The sequence below is a fragment of the Drosophila miranda genome, chromosome 4 (genome assembly GCF_003369915.1).
Source record: "Drosophila miranda strain MSH22 chromosome 4, D.miranda_PacBio2.1, whole genome shotgun sequence".
Lineage (NCBI taxonomy): Eukaryota > Metazoa > Arthropoda > Insecta > Diptera > Drosophilidae > Drosophila > Drosophila miranda.
The window spans coordinates 20,939,227-20,956,831 of NC_046677.1; the positions used below are offsets into that span (position 1 = coordinate 20,939,227).

General features: G+C 45.9%; 4 protein-coding genes and 1 pseudogene across 4 annotated transcripts; 2 read left to right on the plus strand and 3 right to left on the minus strand.

Moving 5' to 3' along the window:
- Positions 1-1,578: 1,578 nt before the first annotated feature.
- On the minus strand, positions 1,579-2,956 carry LOC108162607 (alpha-methylacyl-CoA racemase). Its single transcript, XM_017297427.2, has 2 exons — positions 2,774-2,956; positions 1,579-2,721 (listed from the first exon to the last, which is right to left on the minus strand). The coding sequence occupies exons 1-2, from the start codon at positions 2,879-2,881 to the stop codon at positions 1,708-1,710; spliced, it is 1,122 nt and encodes a 373-aa protein (XP_017152916.1). The 5' UTR covers positions 2,882-2,956; the 3' UTR covers positions 1,579-1,707.
- Positions 2,957-3,186: 230 nt separating this feature from the next.
- Positions 3,187-5,393, plus strand: LOC108162606 (guanine nucleotide-binding protein-like 1). The gene is made up of 4 exons (XM_033394047.1): positions 3,187-3,411; positions 3,526-3,854; positions 3,908-5,102; positions 5,161-5,393. Exons 1-4 carry the CDS (start codon positions 3,333-3,335, stop codon positions 5,289-5,291), a joined length of 1,734 nt encoding a protein of 577 aa, XP_033249938.1. The 5' UTR covers positions 3,187-3,332; the 3' UTR covers positions 5,292-5,393.
- On the minus strand, positions 5,317-8,804 carry LOC117189076 (annotated as a pseudogene).
- Positions 8,805-10,435: 1,631 nt separating this feature from the next.
- On the plus strand, positions 10,436-12,433 carry LOC117188725 (guanine nucleotide-binding protein-like 1; the record flags this gene model as incomplete). The annotated part of the gene is made up of 3 exons (XM_033393011.1): positions 10,436-10,894; positions 10,948-12,142; positions 12,201-12,433. Coding segments are annotated over 3 exons (1,785 nt in total), but the record flags the coding sequence as incomplete, so codon positions are not given.
- On the minus strand, positions 12,357-16,008 carry LOC117189075 (ATP-dependent DNA/RNA helicase DHX36-like). The gene is made up of 6 exons (XM_033394046.1): positions 14,066-16,008; positions 13,625-14,008; positions 13,447-13,560; positions 12,953-13,225; positions 12,767-12,895; positions 12,357-12,533 (listed from the first exon to the last, which is right to left on the minus strand). Exons 1-6 carry the CDS (start codon positions 15,925-15,927, stop codon positions 12,455-12,457), a joined length of 2,841 nt encoding a protein of 946 aa, XP_033249937.1. The 5' UTR covers positions 15,928-16,008; the 3' UTR covers positions 12,357-12,454.
- Between the last annotated feature and the right edge of the window lie 1,597 nt (positions 16,009-17,605).

Below are 17,605 nucleotides of genomic sequence, written 5' to 3' on the forward strand. Positions count from 1 at the left end.
GCAAAAGTAGTGTTGGGAAAGAGAAATAGTTTCGAGTGAATGGATGGTACATCACACCCAGTACTAGAGAAGCACTCATCTAGCACAAATTTCTAACTTTTATACATTACATATTAAATCTACATGCCTGTGCATATGCATAGATCTATTATAATGTAAGAACGTGTGTGCCCGTAACTGTGACTGAGTATTTCTGTATGTTATCATTCCAAAAACGAAAAAAACAACAAAAAAAAACCCAAAAACCGAAACCTCTTCAGAATTTCAAGAAGCTTGTAAAATTTTAATTTTCCCTCATTAGGCTTAAAACATATAAGCTAGGATAAGGGTTAAATGAGGGTTAAGATGCCAGGCTGCTCCAATTTTTTTGTTTGGAGAATGGACACTTTAGCCGTTTTATTAAATGTGTGAATAGGGTGTAGGTCGCGTCGTCTGTTCTACAAAAAAATGCCAATTGTGCTACAACTATAACTGTAAACATTGCCTGTGATTTCATAAACTGTGTATGTTAAGAATGTGTGTGTGCATGTTCGTGTGCGTGTACGGGTATGATATTGTGTGCAAGTATTGAAGTAAATAAAAAAAGCACCACGCGCAGCAGAGCAAAGTGAAATGTAAAGAAATTATGATATTTTTAATGTAAAAACATAAACTAATACTAATAAACTGTACACAACGGTAATTGTAAACGAAACGAAAACAAAAAAAAAACAAATTGAAAACGTAACATATGGTACTGATTTTATACTGAGAACTGAGGCTTACTATTTATACAAATACGAAACGAAACACTTACTTAAGGACTTACAATGAATTACTTTACCCAGGACTATGCGACATATACAGAACGTACTACTACATACTACAAATAACGATGAAATTATAAAAGGTATGGACAACAGGCAAAAACAGCCAAGGAAAATTGAAAGGCGCCTACGAACCATTTGGAAAATGTGGATTTCGTCTTCAAGGTATGATAAGCAAAAGAGTTGCATTTTACATAGCATTCGTTGCATCACTTTTTTTTGGTCCGTTTGGCCTATTGTCCATAACCTCTGTTTCACAGCAATTTCCCAGCGGGCGGATTTTAATGAAACTGCCTGCAGCCCAAAACCAAATCAAACTAGTGAAATTTACATGAAACATACATACATAACCACTTATGCATTACATATACATTACATACATATGAGCATTATAATAAATGAATTGTATTAAATATATATATGACGATATATATTTAAACGAAACTAAGAGAAATCGAACTACTGGTAACGCTGACGCGCGGTGCTTTTTAGAGAATATTTCTGTGCTAATTCTGTATGCTAGTATAGCGAATAAGTAGGAACAGCGAGAGAGAGCGTGTACGAAAGCGATAAACGAAAAATCGGAATTTAAACGATAAGATAGTTTCTATTAAATTATACTGTATTATCACTCCTCCTCCCCCCCCAATCCCCAATAGTTCGGCACAAACCCGTTCATGAACAAATTGTATGACTGATAGTTTGTACGCGAAAAATTTAGTAAATTTAAACTGTGTTTTGTGTGCAAGAGCGAGAATAAAAGAATTTTGAATGCAAGAGCAACAAAACAATAGTCTTTTATTTAAAACAACAATCGGCGAAATCTTGGGGCGGCTCTCAATACGGATGTTAACAATAAACGGCACTTTGAAGCTTTCAACAAGAACTGTTATACAGCAGGCTAGAGCTTTGCCCGATCTGGCAACGTCAGCACTCCCGACTCCAACAATCTTTTCAGTTCTTCGGGTTTCAACTCCAGATCCCCTATCAGTTCTTCCTGCTTTGTGCTCTCTGCCTTGGGCAGCTTTCCAGGAGTACGACTCAGTCGTGGCGCTGGACGCGGTGCCACTGCATCACCGAGCAGCCCGAAGGATTGCCGCTCCTTATTGTGGGCATGTTGGTGGACTTTTGTATAGTCCAGCACGGGATAAACGCAAGCATCTATGTCTTCAAAGATCTTCGACCATTGCGCCTGGGTTTTTGTTAGAAATGCTTCCGTTAACAGCCGCCTGCCCCGCTCTTGATGCTCGTCTCCGAACTGCGGCAGATCCTCGGGCAGTTCCAATCGCTGCCTGAGAAGCTCAAAGAACTGCGGCTCCAGCGCGCCCACAGACATGTAGAGACCGTCCTTTGTTTCGTAGTTATCGTAGAAATATGCCCCGCCATCGAGGATGTTATCGCCACGCTGCTTTCCCCAAATATGAAGATCCCGCGACAGGAACAACCAGCTGGCCACATAGGCAGCTCCTTCGACCATGGCCGCATCCACGACCTGGCCACGCCCAGAGTTATGGCGCTCCAGCAGGGCCAGGCAAATGCCCAGGGCACACATCACACTGCCGCCCGCGAAGTCGGCCAAAAGATTAATCGGTGCGGTGGGCTTCTCGTGTCTGCGTCCCAGCATGGACAGAACGCCCGAAATGGCTGCATAGTTGAGATCGTGACCAGCGCGTGCCGCCAAACGTCCCTGCTGGCCAAATCCCGTCAGTCGGGCATAGATCAAACGCGGATTCTCTCCGCACAACTCGGCGGGAGCCAAGTGGAGCTTCTCCATGACGCCCGGTCGAAAGGGTTCGATGAGTACATCGCTTTTCTTGGCCAGGCGGCGCACCAGCTGCTGCCCCTCAGGATCTTTCATATTAACGCACATTGTGCGCTTGCCATGTTGCAGTACATCCAACTGATTATCGAGGATCTTTAAAAATGTTAAGATGTAGAAAGATCAATGATCGAATTGGAGTGTTTACCTTGTCAATGCGGGTGACGGTAGCCCCAAAATCGGTCAGGATTTTGCCACAGAGTGGACCAGGGGCTAGGCCAACGAATTCCAAGACTTTGATGCCTTTCAGCGGCATTTTTTAAAGGCTACAAATCTTAATTCAAGCAAACAAGTTGATTGCACTTTGGACGCCATTACAATAGTGCTGCCAACTTGGCCTTTTAAAATCTAATAATTGCATATGAATTGTAGTATATTTAAAAATTAAAATTAAATGTTACTGTCTTATGTGCCACTTTATGTAGATCAGCATTATTCAATATTTTATAGTCGTGTTCCTTAATTTTTTTGTGTGTTTTTGTTTAAATTTCCTAGTAAAAACAACTTTTTTAAGGTGGACAGCACTGATTTTTTAGTGCCCACTTCTTCGGAGCTTCTTCTTTCGAGCAGCCTGGCAGCCCTGCCCAGACTCATCAACGGAATGTCGGCGCAAAAGAGAAGCCGCAATAACATTTAATCAGAATTAAATTAATGAAATTTAGAGAGCTAAAGAAGCATAGGAAACCAAACGAAATTAACATTCCGCAATGCCACAGCAGAGACGCAAGGTAGCCTTTAGCGGCAAGAAGAAGAAGGATCAGATGTTGCAAAAACGCAACACAAAAGGTACGTCAACAATTCCCCCCCCCCCCCCCCCCCCCCCCACTGTTATTTGGTGGAGAAAAGAAATCAAATCCCACGAGCTACACCACACTAACGATGACATTGATTGCCGGCCAGGTCCGCCCAAGTATTTACGCAGTGCCCAGGAGTCCTACGAGGACAGCGATGTGCCCGAAACGACGCGCAAGCTCATGGAGCAGCCGTTCGCTCGGGGTGGAAATCGCAACAAGAACGTGAATCGTTACAATTTACAATTCTACCAGGAGGGCAAGAAGGAACTGGAGCAGCTGAAGCTGGAGGGCTTCAAGCCCCTGCAGTCACTCAGTCCCACGGAGCGCGAAATCGATGAGCGCTACTTTGCCGGCTGTGATTTTCCCCTGCGTCCGGCCTGGAGTTTGTCGAGCACCAAAGAACAGCTGGACCGCTGTGAGAATCGTTACTTTAAGGTAGGTCATGTATACTGGGATATTTGCGGCATTTCATTAAGGATTAATCCTAGGATTATGTGGACGGGCTGCAAAAGAAGCAACGCAGTGGTGACACCAAGGAACTCTCGCTGTTCGAACTGAATCTGGAAACGTGGCGTCAGCTCTGGCGTGTTCTTGAATTCTCGGACATACTGCTCATCATTGTGGATGTGCGGTATGCCACCCTGATGTTCCCACCCTCCCTGTACGACTACATCATCAACACACTGAAAAAGCATGCTATTGTGGTCTTCAACAAGGTTGATCTCGTCGAACCGCAGGTGGTTGTGGCCTGGCGTGCGTACTTTCAGGAGCGCTATCCCCAGCTGCCGATCGTTATGTTTGCCTCGTTCTTGCCACGTTCTCGCAAGGGCTGCCAGCGTGGTCCACAGGCCCACAAGCGCAGCATGGAGGGTGTCTACAACATCTATCGCGAGTGCCAGCGCTATGTCCAGTCGGAGGTGGATCTGTCCGCCTGGGAGCAGAAGATACGCGAGGATATGCGGAGCGATCAGCTGGACATTCTGGAAGATGTGGCAGCCGCCGTGGAAGGTGAGCTGAAGATCAGCAGCAGCATCGATACCACGCCCCATGAGCATGTCAAATATCACAGTGGCGTCCTTACCATCGGCTGCATTGGTTTTCCGAATGTCGGCAAGTCCTCGCTAATCAATGCCCTCAAGGGGCGCAAGGTGGTAAGCGTTAGTCGCACTCCCGGACATACCAAACACTTTCAGACCATATTCCTGACACCACTCGTACGGCTCTGCGACTGTCCCGGCCTAGTCTTTCCCTCGACTACGCCAAAGTGCCTGCAAGTGCTGCTTGGCAGCTTTCCCATCTCCCAGCTGTCTGTGCCCTATCGCTCCCTGAAGTTTCTCGGCGAGCATGTGAATCTGCCGCAACTGTTGCGTCTCCAATTGCCCGAAGACTATGACGAGTGGTCGGCTGTGGCCATTTCCGATGCCTGGGCCTACAAACGAGGATTCCTCACGGCTAAGGCGGCCAGGCCGGATCGCTATCGGGCCGCAAATCACATTCTGCGCATGTGCCTGGCCGGACAGCAGCAGCTGGTGCTGCAGTTCTATCCGCCAGGGTATGAGGCGCGCCGCGAGCACTGGCTGCAGCATCCCGATGTGCCGGAGGTTAAGAAGTACCAGCAAGTGGAGCTGCAAGATGAGCCAGAGAGCGAGACCAATGGCGATACCTCCTCCGTTTGCTCGGATAGTGAGAGACCACGAAAAGTCTCTATATGAAACCCTTATCTAAATTTCCTCTTTTCTAGCTGCTGATAGCGAGGACGAAGACAAGGACAGCTCCAACGATGAGACCAATGCCGACGAGGACTCGTGCGCCATCGAGGAGGATGAGGCACCACGTTCGCGCAATGTGTTTGCCCTACTCGAAGACGAATAATAATCCTTCGAACACACACACATAATTTATTTTTGATTATACATATATTTTTTGGTAATATACCATTCGACTAATGAACCACAATAAAATGGAATTAAATTATGCTCTGAGCCTCTTCCGCATTCAGATATCTTCGATTTCGTCGGACGAAAACGAATCGTCATCGAATTTCTCGTCCAATGAAAGCAGCAACTCGATTGCTCTGCAAAAGAAAATGAAATTCGAATGAGAAAATTTCTACAGAAGTGTTCTTTGGCAAAGACTATAAAACATCAAGATGTTGCATGAAACGGGCACGGGAACTGGTACTTAAATTATCTTTTGGGCTATCCTTCGGGGCATCACCAAAACCCCTGACAATCCCCCTATAGCTCTTTGGTGCCTCTTGAAACATCTTAATGATTGAATAGCCTTTGTCTTAGTTAATGCCATACTTGATCAATTGCTTCTCTTCGCCATTCTCTTCGATGGGGGCCGGACAGAGAGCCTTTTTCAGCAGCAATCTACCCAGATTTGTGCGCAGCTCAAGCACCACTTTGGCAGTCTCTGGATTGCATTCAAAACTGAAAAGAAATCAACATTAAAACTAGCCATTTATATGTAAAGATATCCCCACTCACAAGTATGTATTGGCCACGGATAGGTAGGGCACTCTGTCTTTGACACCCGCCTCGACGCCATCGCCAAAAATAATGAGAGCCATGGGAAAGACCATTGTGGAATCGAGTAAATACAGCGATGAGGACTTCTGTCGCTGGTAATACACAAAATAATCCGAGTCAAAGCTGGATTCCCCGCTGTTCACGGACGAAGGATGAAAATTCACACGCTTGCCGTCATGGCATTTTATGGACATGTTATGAACAGCACGCACTGAATTCCATATGGGAAGTGTCTGGCTGTTGGATAAATATGGTAAATTATAGTACTTTTATAGGATATAATTTGTACTACGTCCAAATATTATCAAAGTATTGAGTCCCGGTTCTCGGTCTCAGTGTCATGACCAAGCAACGCATATTGCTTTTGGTTTTTGGGACCGACCCGGCTGGCCAAGAAATTGCGATCTTGCGATCCGACATATTCATCTAAAGAGACAGAGTTGGTCTGTTGATCTTACCACCTGTATGCCATATTCGGATAGAGACCGGCTCCAATAATAGCCCTCACCAGAGGAATCTTGTCCGAATTAATGTTGGATGACTTGTCCAGTAAGCCGGGTGAACTAAGAAATCTACAAAGGAGAGAGAGAATTGGTAGGGGTATGCTATGCTGAAGGATTAAACCTTTTGACCTACTTGTAGTTGCACAGCAGTTGTGCAAACTGATTCTTCATGCGCTCCAGCTGCTGCAGCGTCATGTAGCTCAAATAATTCCTATAGCAGAAGTTGCGATCACCACGACTCTTGCGATACGAACAAATGGTGCTGTGCACCATCAGATGATCGCTGCGCATGTTGTTGGCCATCTGCCGTTTCACCTGACCCACACGGCTCTCCAGCCCCAAGGGCAAGTAGAACGGCGACTTGTAGGAGAGTGCCGCTGCCACCGAGGTGATGGGATCCAGGCAACAGAATAGGGCTGACATGAGCATCATTTTGCCCATTTGCGGATCGACGGGAAGCTTCGCCAAATGCACGCCCAGCGGTGTAAGAATGCCCTCTTTGTCCAGAGCACCAATGCTGAAAAAATCATTTAAATTCTGATGATCATTTGACTAGAAATTCATTCAAACTTACCGCATCAGGAGAAGAACACCGTTTTTGATGGCCTCCTGTTCGGGGGCACTGATGAGAGTGCCCAAAAATTCATAGGGATTATCAATGTGCAGCAGTTTCAGGCTCAAAATGATTGACTCCAGCTTGGAGCGCAGTATATCCGGTGTAGGTATATCGGCCATCTGATCCTCCCTGGCCCGACTGAACAGATTGTAGCAGATGCCCGGCCTTACACGTCCTGCACGACCCTTGCGCTGCTGGGTATTTGCCTTGCTCACCCACACTTCGTCCAGGCTCTGGATGTTGCTGGCAATGTCATAGTTGCTAGCCTTGGTGCGGCCGGAATTGATGACATACACCACATCATCAATGGTCACCGATGTCTCGGCTATAATGGTGGACATAATAACCTTACGCTTGCCGGCCGGAGGACGACGGAACACCGCCTGCTGCTCGACGGAGGGCATCAGGGAGTGCAGGGGATAAAGGACTAGACTTTGGCGCCAGCGTTGGCCCTTGAACGAACCCTGGGGGTTCTCCAGAGCTTTGTTCAGTTTGGAGATCTTGTCGAAGCCGGGCAGGAAGACCAGAATGGCACCCTCTGGCTCGTTCTCGCAGATGTAGTAGACCAGATCCGCGATGAAATCAATGTCCTCGCAGCCCTCCGACTCGGGCAGGCACAATTGGTCGAGAACCCTTCGATCGTACATGTGACGGACGCGACGCACATACGGCAGGATCATGGCTTCGTGCGCTATCAAGGACTCCATACGCTCCTGATTCGGTATTTTTTGAGTTGTGCGCAAATTTTCGAACTGATAGTTGGTGAGGGAGAGGACATCCTCCAGGTAGAGCATCCGGACGGGAAACATCACCCCCTCAATGCGGAACATGGGACAATTCTCAAAGTAGTCACAGAAATCCTGCTCTCGAACGGTGGCACTCATCAGAATCACCTTCAGGCTGGGTCTGTGCGGCAGGATGACCTTCAGCAGGCCCATTAGAATGTCCGTCTCCACGCTGCGTTCGTGTATCTCGTCCAGAATGAGCACACTGAGGCTGTGCATCAGGGGATCCGACTGGAGCTGCTGCAACATCCCTTGGCCGGCGGCTCTCCAGGCGTACCTGATAGCCCACCGAGAGGCCCAGGTTCTCGCCACGCTCGTAGCTCACTCGCTTGGCAATCGTGATGGCCGAAATACGACGCGGTTGTGTGCAAATAATGCGGCAGTCTGAGGCACAGCTCTTGACAATGCTGTGATCGAGCAGCAGTTGAGGGACCTGTGTGGTCTTGCCACAGCCGGTGCTGCCGACAATGAGAATGACTTGATTCTCCTGGACGGTGCGTATAATCTCCTTGGCATGCTTCATGGCCGGCAGCTGCTCACGTGCGTGCAGGCGCTCGCGCATATTTGGTGACTGGAGGCGCTCTCGATGCTCCTCCATTAATTTCGTGTCCAAATTCTGGTTGATGTAGTTCAAAGTGTTGTTCTCCTGCTTTTTCTCGGCAATGAACTGGTGAAAATTGACGCTCAGCAAGTGACGGAACTGCAGCTCGAATTGCGCATCCACATCCGAGTGCGAGTCGGATTTCCTGGGCGTCTTGTTGAAATTCTGCATGAATTCCTTGACGCGCTCCAGCGCGCCTCGTGGCACAGTGACACTGCATCCCATGTAGGCATGGAAGTCGAAATAGTAATCAAGATCCATTCAATCAGTTTAAATTTAATTTTAATTTAACAAATTAAACAACAAATCCTAACATCCAACAACCTGAAACTCAAATAGAAGAAGGCTGCCAGCCCGTTGAAAAAGTGGGACGGCCAGATGAGCAGATGTGGTAACACTAATTTATCAGCGATGCTCGAAAGAGCGACAAAAAATGTTAACATATTCTTTAAGAGGGTTCGCTTAATTTTACTAGGCAGCAAGACATGTATATTTGAATTAGCCAGATCTCCGGCGAATACATTTTTCTAGCAATCGATATTAGAAATAGCCAAAACTAGCTAATAGGTAGCCTGATTATAATGATTCAGTGGTATATATACTATATACTATATATATATTATATACTTTTCGGCCCAGTTTGACGTCGAATTTGAATTTTCGCTCCCTCAAATCGTACTTCCGTGTGTCTAAGGCGCCATTATATGCAGAAACTAGTCAGTCTCTGTTTTTAAACTATTTCAACGATATTTTGCATCTTTTGTCTTCTTACAGAGCTTAAGAAGAGGGATCGAGATTTTTATACAAGACACTAATCATATGCATGTATATGTCTAAGATATATCAATCTGAGAAAAGGTCTTTATTAATTACGTTTTAAAACAGTATCTTAATATAATATTAACGAAATAGGGTATACAAATGCTCATACTGTGGTTGACAACAAATGAGTCTGCAAGCACCAGCAACATTGACGTTACAACACTGCGAGTGTTGAACATTTTTGTTGAATCCGTGTTTTTGTTAAAACAAAAAACATGCAAGTACTTAAAAGTAATTAATCCTGATCAAAATTGATTCATCAATCATATAAAAGTATCTGGGCAAAACTGTGAGATATATATAGCTGGGAATATTCGACGGAAGATTAAAAACAGGAATTTGTCGTAATAACTGGTTGACAACAATAATTCACGGCAACACTAATTCTCATACCCTACGGAAAAGATATTATAGAATTGAGAAAATGTTTGTCATCCCAGGCTCCGAAGGTATCAGGATCTCGATAAATATATACAAGATACTAATAATATACATGAATATGTCTACAACATACCAATTTGAGAAAAGGTCTTTATAAATTGCGTTTCATCTTCATAAAAAATGAACGAAATAGGGTGTACAAAGGCATACAAAGGGTGAACATGTCTTCAAATACCAGGAACATTGCGACTGTCTTTTTGTTGAACTATTTTGTTTAAACCTTGTTTTAGCCAAAATACAATAAAAGCAAGGACTAAAAATTAACTTATCTTGTAGAAAATGTATTCATCCACGGCTTTAAATTATGTGGGCAGAACTAAGGGTTTTAGTTAGCCAGAATTATTCAACGGAATCTCTAAATTGAGCAATATGAACGAATCCTCTCCTTAACGGAGAATGATTAACCCCTTGTAAGCTAAGGGGCTATTTTAATATTCCACCGAAAATAATGAAAATTTAATCAATTTATCGTGTTTTTCTTACGTAGTAGTAGTAGAAGTAGCTGAACTATTTAAATGGAGGGGGCTGAAGATGGCTAAGTTCGTTTTTTCATCATAACGAGATGCTATATTGTTGTTGAGGAGCAAAAACAGCAATCGCCGTAGCAGGAAAACAAGTCAAGTATTTAAAACAAGACAGTCTAGTAGAAAATTGATTTATTAATCGGATAAAATTATGTTGGCAGTGCTGAGAGTTCTATCTAGCTAGTAATATCAAATCGAATATCAAAATCGAGGAATATTGGTGCAACTTGTGTTGCACTCCCCCACTGTTATTTGGTGGAGAAAAGAAATCAAATCCCACGAGCTACACCACACTAACGATGACATTGATTGCCGGCCAGGTCCGCCCAAGTATTTACGCAGTGCCCAGGAGTCCTACGAGGACAGCGATGTGCCCGAAACGACGCGCAAGCTCATGGAGCAGCCGTTCGCTCGGGGTGGAAATCGCAACAAGAACGTGAATCGTTACAATTTACAATTCTACCAGGAGGGCAAGAAGGAACTGGAGCAGCTGAAGCTGGAGGGCTTCAAGCCCCTGCAGTCACTCAGTCCCACGGAGCGCGAAATCGATGAGCGCTACTTTGCCGGCTGTGATTTTCCCCTGCGTCCGGCCTGGAGTTTGTCGAGCACCAAAGAACAGCTGGACCGCTGTGAGAATCGTTACTTTAAGGTAGGTCATGTATACTGGGATATTTGCGGCATTTCATTAAGGATTAATCCTAGGATTATGTGGACGGGCTGCAAAAGAAGCAACGCAGTGGTGACACCAAGGAACTCTCGCTGTTCGAACTGAATCTGGAAACGTGGCGTCAGCTCTGGCGTGTTCTTGAATTCTCGGACATACTGCTCATCATTGTGGATGTGCGGTATGCCACCCTGATGTTCCCACCCTCCCTGTACGACTACATCATCAACACACTGAAAAAGCATGCTATTGTGGTCTTCAACAAGGTTGATCTCGTCGAACCGCAGGTGGTTGTGGCCTGGCGTGCGTACTTTCAGGAGCGCTATCCCCAGCTGCCGATCGTTATGTTTGCCTCGTTCTTGCCACGTTCTCGCAAGGGCTGCCAGCGTGGTCCACAGGCCCACAAGCGCAGCATGGAGGGTGTCTACAACATCTATCGCGAGTGCCAGCGCTATGTCCAGTCGGAGGTGGATCTGTCCGCCTGGGAGCAGAAGATACGCGAGGATATGCGGAGCGATCAGCTGGACATTCTGGAAGATGTGGCAGCCGCCGTGGAAGGTGAGCTGAAGATCAGCAGCAGCATCGATACCACGCCCCATGAGCATGTCAAATATCACAGTGGCGTCCTTACCATCGGCTGCATTGGTTTTCCGAATGTCGGCAAGTCCTCGCTAATCAATGCCCTCAAGGGGCGCAAGGTGGTAAGCGTTAGTCGCACTCCCGGACATACCAAACACTTTCAGACCATATTCCTGACACCACTCGTACGGCTCTGCGACTGTCCCGGCCTAGTCTTTCCCTCGACTACGCCAAAGTGCCTGCAAGTGCTGCTTGGCAGCTTTCCCATCTCCCAGCTGTCTGTGCCCTATCGCTCCCTGAAGTTTCTCGGCGAGCATGTGAATCTGCCGCAACTGTTGCGTCTCCAATTGCCCGAAGACTATGACGAGTGGTCGGCTGTGGCCATTTCCGATGCCTGGGCCTACAAACGAGGATTCCTCACGGCTAAGGCGGCCAGGCCGGATCGCTATCGGGCCGCAAATCACATTCTGCGCATGTGCCTGGCCGGACAGCAGCAGCTGGTGCTGCAGTTCTATCCGCCAGGGTATGAGGCGCGCCGCGAGCACTGGCTGCAGCATCCCGATGTGCCGGAGGTCAAGAAGTACCAGCAAGTGGAGCTGCAAGATGAGCCAGAGAGCGAGACCAATGGCGATACCTCCTCCGTTTGCTCGGATAGTGAGAGACCACGAAAAGTCTCTATATGAAACCCTTATCTAAATTTCCTCTTTTCTAGCTGCTGATAGCGAGGACGAAGACAAGGACAGCTCCAACGATGAGACCAATGCCGACGAGGACTCGTGCGCCATCGAGGAGGATGAGGCACCACGTTCGCGCAATGTGTTTGCCCTACTCGAAGACGAATAATAATCCTTCGAACACACACACATAATTTATTTTTGATTATACATATATTTTTTGGTAATATACCATTCGACTAATGAACCACAATAAAATGGAATTAAATTATGCTCTGAGCCTCTTCCGCATTCAGATATCTTCGATTTCGTCGGACGAAAACGAATCGTCATCGAATTTCTCGTCCAATGAAAGCAGCAACTCGATTGCTCTGCAAAAAGAAAATGAAATTCGAATGAGAAAATTTCTACAGAAGTGTTCTTTGGCAAAGACTATAAAACATCAAGATGTTGCATGAAACGGGCACGGGAACTGGTACTTAAATTATCTTTTGGGCTATCCTTCGGGGCATCACCAAAACCCCTGACAATCCCCCTATAGCTCTTTGGTGCCTCTTGAAACATCTTAATGATTGAATAGCCTTTGTCTTAGTTAATGCCATACTTGATCAATTGCTTCTCTTCGCCATTCTCTTCGATGGGGGCCGGACAGAGAGCCTTTTTCAGCAGCAATCTACCCAGATTTGTGCGCAGCTCAAGCACCACTTTGGCAGTCTCTGGATTGCATTTAAAACTGAAAAGAAATCAACATTAAAACTAGCCATTTATATGTAAAGATATCCCCACTCACAAGTATGTATTGGCCACGGATAGGTAGGGCACTCTGTCTTTGACACCCGCCTCGACGCCATCGCCAAAAATAATGAGAGCCATGGGAAAGACCATTGTGGAATCGAGTAAATACAGCGATGAGGACTTCTGTCGCTGGTAATACACAAAATAATCCGAGTCAAAGCTGGATTCCCCGCTGTTCACGGACGAAGGATGAAAATTCACACGCTTGCCGTCGTCCGTGGACATGTTATGAACAGCACGCACTGAATTCCGTATGCGATGTGTCTTGCTGTTGGATAAATATGGTAAATTATAGTACTTTTATAGGATATAATTTGTACTACGTCCAAATATTATCAAAGTATTGAGTCCCGGTTCTCGGTCTCAGTGTCATGACCAAGCAACGCATATTGCTTTTGGTTTTTGGGACCGACCCGGCTGGCCAAGAAATTGCGATCTTGCGATCCGACATATTCATCTAAAGAGACAGAGTTGGTCTGTTGATCTTACCGCATGTATGCCATATTCGGATAGAGACCGGCTCCAATAATAGCCCTCAGCAGAGGAATCTTGTCCGAATTAATGTTGGATGACTTGTCCAGTAAGCCGGGTGAACTAAGAAATCTACAAAGGAGAGAGAGAATTGGTAGGGGTATGCTATGCTGAAGGATTAAACCTTTTGACCTACTTGTAGTTGCACAGCAGTTGTGCAAACTGATTCTTCATGCGCTCCAGCTGCTGCAGCGTCATGTAGCTCAAATAATTCGTATAGCAGAAGTTGCGATCACCACGACTCTTGCGATACGAACAAATGGTGCTGTGCACCATCAGATGATCGCTGCGCATGTTGTTGGCCATCTGCCGTTTCACCTGATCCACACGGCTCTCCAGCCCCAAGGGCGTGTAGAACGGCGACTTGTAGGAGAGTGCCGCTGCCGCCGAGGTGATGGGATCCAGGCAACAGAATAGGGCTGACATGAGCATCATTTTGCCCATTTGCGGATCGACGGGAAGCTTCGCCAAATGCACGCCCAGCGGTGTAAGAATGCCCTCTTTGTCCAGAGCACCAATGCTGAAAAAATCATTTAAATTCTGATGATCATTTGACTAGAAATTCATTCAAACTTACCGCATCAGGAGAAGAACACCGTTTTTGATGGCCTCCTGTTCGGGGGCACTGATGAGAGTGCCCAAAAATTCATAGGGATTATCAATGTGCAGCAGTTTCAGGCTCAAAATGATTGACTCCAGCTTGGAGCGCAGTATATCCGGTGTAGGTATATCGGCCATCTGATCCTCCCTGGCCCGACTGAACAGATTGTAGCAGATGCCCGGCCTTACACGTCCTGCACGACCCTTGCGCTGCTGGGTATTTGCCTTGCTCACCCACACTTCGTCCAGGCTCTGGATGTTGCTGGCAATGTCATAGTTGCTAGCCTTGGTGCGGCCGGAATTGATGACATACACCACATCATCAATGGTCACCGATGTCTCGGCTATAATGGTGGACATAATAACCTTACGCTTGCCGGCCGGAGGACGACGGAACACCGCCTGCTGCTCGCCGGAGGGCATCAGGGAGTGCAGGGGATAAAGGACTAGACTTTGGCGCCAGCGTTGGCCCTTGAACGAACCCTGGGGGTTCTCCAGAGCTTTGTTCAGTTTGGAGATCTTGTCGAAGCCGGGCAGGAAGACCAGAATGGCACCCTCTGGCTCGTTCTCGCAGATGTAGTAGACCAGATCCGCAATGAAATCAATGTCCTCGCAGCCCTCCGACTCGGGCAGGCACAATTGGTCGAGAACCCTTCGATCGTACATGTGACGGACGCGACGCACATACGGCAGGATCATGGCTTCGTGCGCCATCAAGGACTCCTTACGCTCCTGATTCGGTATTTTTTTCGTTGTGCGCAAATTTTCGAACTGATAGTTGGTGAGGGAGAGGACATCCTCCAGGTAGAGCATCCGGACGGGAAACATCACCCCCTCAATGCGGAACATGGGACAATTCTCAAAGTAGTCACAGAAATCCTGCTCTCGAACGGTGGCACTCATCAGAATCACCTTCAGGCTGGGTCTGTGCGGCAGGATGACCTTCAGCAGGCCCATTAGAAGGTCCGTCTCCACGCTGCGTTCGTGTATCTCGTCCAGAATGAGCACACTGAGGCTGTGCATCAGGGGATCCGACTGGAGCTGCTGCAACAGCACTCCCGTTGTGCAATACGTAATGGAGGCCCGATCCCTTGGCCGGCGGCTCTCCAGGCGTATCTGATAGCCCACCGAGAGGCCCAGGTTCTCGCCACGCTCGTAGCTCACTCGCTCGGCAATCGTGATGGCCGAAATACGACGCGGTTGTGTGCAAATAATGCGGCAGTCTGAGGCACAGCTCTTGACAATGCTGTGATCGAGCAGCAGTTGAGGGACCTGTGTGGTCTTGCCACAGCCGGTGCTGCCGACAATGAGAATGACTTGATTCTCCTGGACGGTGCGTATAATCTCCTTGGCATGCTTCATGGCCGGCAGCTGCTCACGTGCGTGCAGGCGCTCGCGCATATTTGGTGACTGGAGGCGCTCTCGATGCTCCTCCATTAATTTCGTGTCCAAATTCTGGTTGATGTAGTTCAAAGTGTTGTTCTCCTGCTTTTTCTCGGCAATGAACTGGTGAAAATTGACGCTCAGCAAGTGACGGAACTGCAGCTCGAATTGCGCATCCACATCCGAGTGCGAGTCGGATTTCCTGGGCGTCTTGTTGAAATTCTGCATGAATTCCTTGACGCGCTCCAGCGCGCCTCGTGGCACAGTGACACTGCATCCCAGCCGGATTTTTGGCTGCTCAATCATGTCCGGCCCGCCATCCTTTTTCATTTTCTCGCGCTCCTTCGCGCGCTGGCGACCGAGGTCGCGGTAATACATGCCAATTGCCTTGCCCTTCAGCCCGGGCGGACGATTGCCCTTGCGGGCATGGGAGTCGGAATCGCGATCACGATCCATTCAATCAGTTTAAATTTAATTTTAATTTAACAAATTAAACAACAAATCCTAACATCCAACAACCTGAAACTCAAATAGAAGAAGGCTGCCAGCCCGTTGAAAAAGTGGGACGGCCAGATGAGCAGATGTGGCAACACTAATTTATCAGCGATGCTCGAAAGAGCGACAAAAAATGTTAACATATTCTTTAAGAGGGTTCGCTTAATTTTACTAGGCAGCAAGACATGTATATTTGAATTAGCCAGATCTCCGGCGAATACATTTTTCTAGCAATCGATATTAGAAATAGCCAAAACTAGCTAATAGGTAGCCTGATTATAATGATTCAGTGGTATATATACTATATACTATATATATATTATATACTTTTCGGCCCAGTTTGACGTCGAATTTGAATTTTCGCTCCCTCAAATCGTACTTCCGTGTGTCTAAGGCGCCATTATATGCAGAAACTAGTCAGTCTCTGTTTTTAAACTATTTCAACGATATTTTGCATCTTTTGTCTTCTTACAGAGCTTAAGAAGAGGGATCGAGATTTTTATACAAGACACTAATCATATGCATGTATATGTCTAAGATATATCAATCTGAGAAAAGGTCTTTATTAATTACGTTTTAAAACAGTATCTTAATATAATATTAACGAAATAGGGTATACAAATGCTCATACTGTGGTTGACAACAAATGAGTCTGCAAGCACCAGCAACATTGACGTTACAACACTGCGAGTGTTGAACATTTTTGTTGAATCCGTGTTTTTGTTAAAACAAAAAACATGCAAGTACTTAAAAGTAATTAATCCTGATCAAAATTGATTCATCAATCATATAAAAGTATCTGGGCAAAACTGTGAGATATATATAGCTGGGAATATTCGACGGAAGATTAAAAACAGGAATTTGTCGTAATAACTGGTTGACAACAATAATTCACGGCAACACTAATTCTCATACCCTACGGAAAAGATATTATAGAATTGAGAAAATGTTTGTCATCCCAGGCTCCGAAGGTATCAGGATCTCGATAAATATATACAAGATACTAATAATATACATGAATATGTCTACAACATACCAATTTGAGAAAAGGTCTTTATAAATTGCGTTTCATCTTCATAAAAAATGAACGAAATAGGGTGTACAAAGGCATACAAAGGGTGAACATGTCTTCAAATACCAGGAACATTGCGACTGTCTTTTTGTTGAACTATTTTGTTTAAACCTTGTTTTAGCCAAAATACAATAAAAGCAAGGACTAAAAATTAACTTATCTTGTAGAAAATGTATTCATCCACGGCTTTAAATTATGTGGGCAGAACTAAGGGTTTTAGTTAGCCAGAATTATTCAACGGAATCTCTAAATTGAGCAATATGAACGAATCCTCTCCTTAACGGAGAATGATTAACCCCTTGTAAGCTAAGGGGCTATTTTAATATTCCACCGAAAATAATGAAAATTTAATCAATTTATCGTGTTTTTCTTACGTAGTAGTAGTAGAAGTAGCTGAACTATTTAAATGGAGGGGGCTGAAGATGGCTAAGTTCGTTTTTTCATCATAACGAGATGCTATATTGTTGTTGAGGAGCAAAAACAGCAATCGCCGTAGCAGGAAAACAAGTCAAGTATTTAAAACAAGACAGTCTAGTAGAAAATTGATTTATTAATCGGATAAAATTA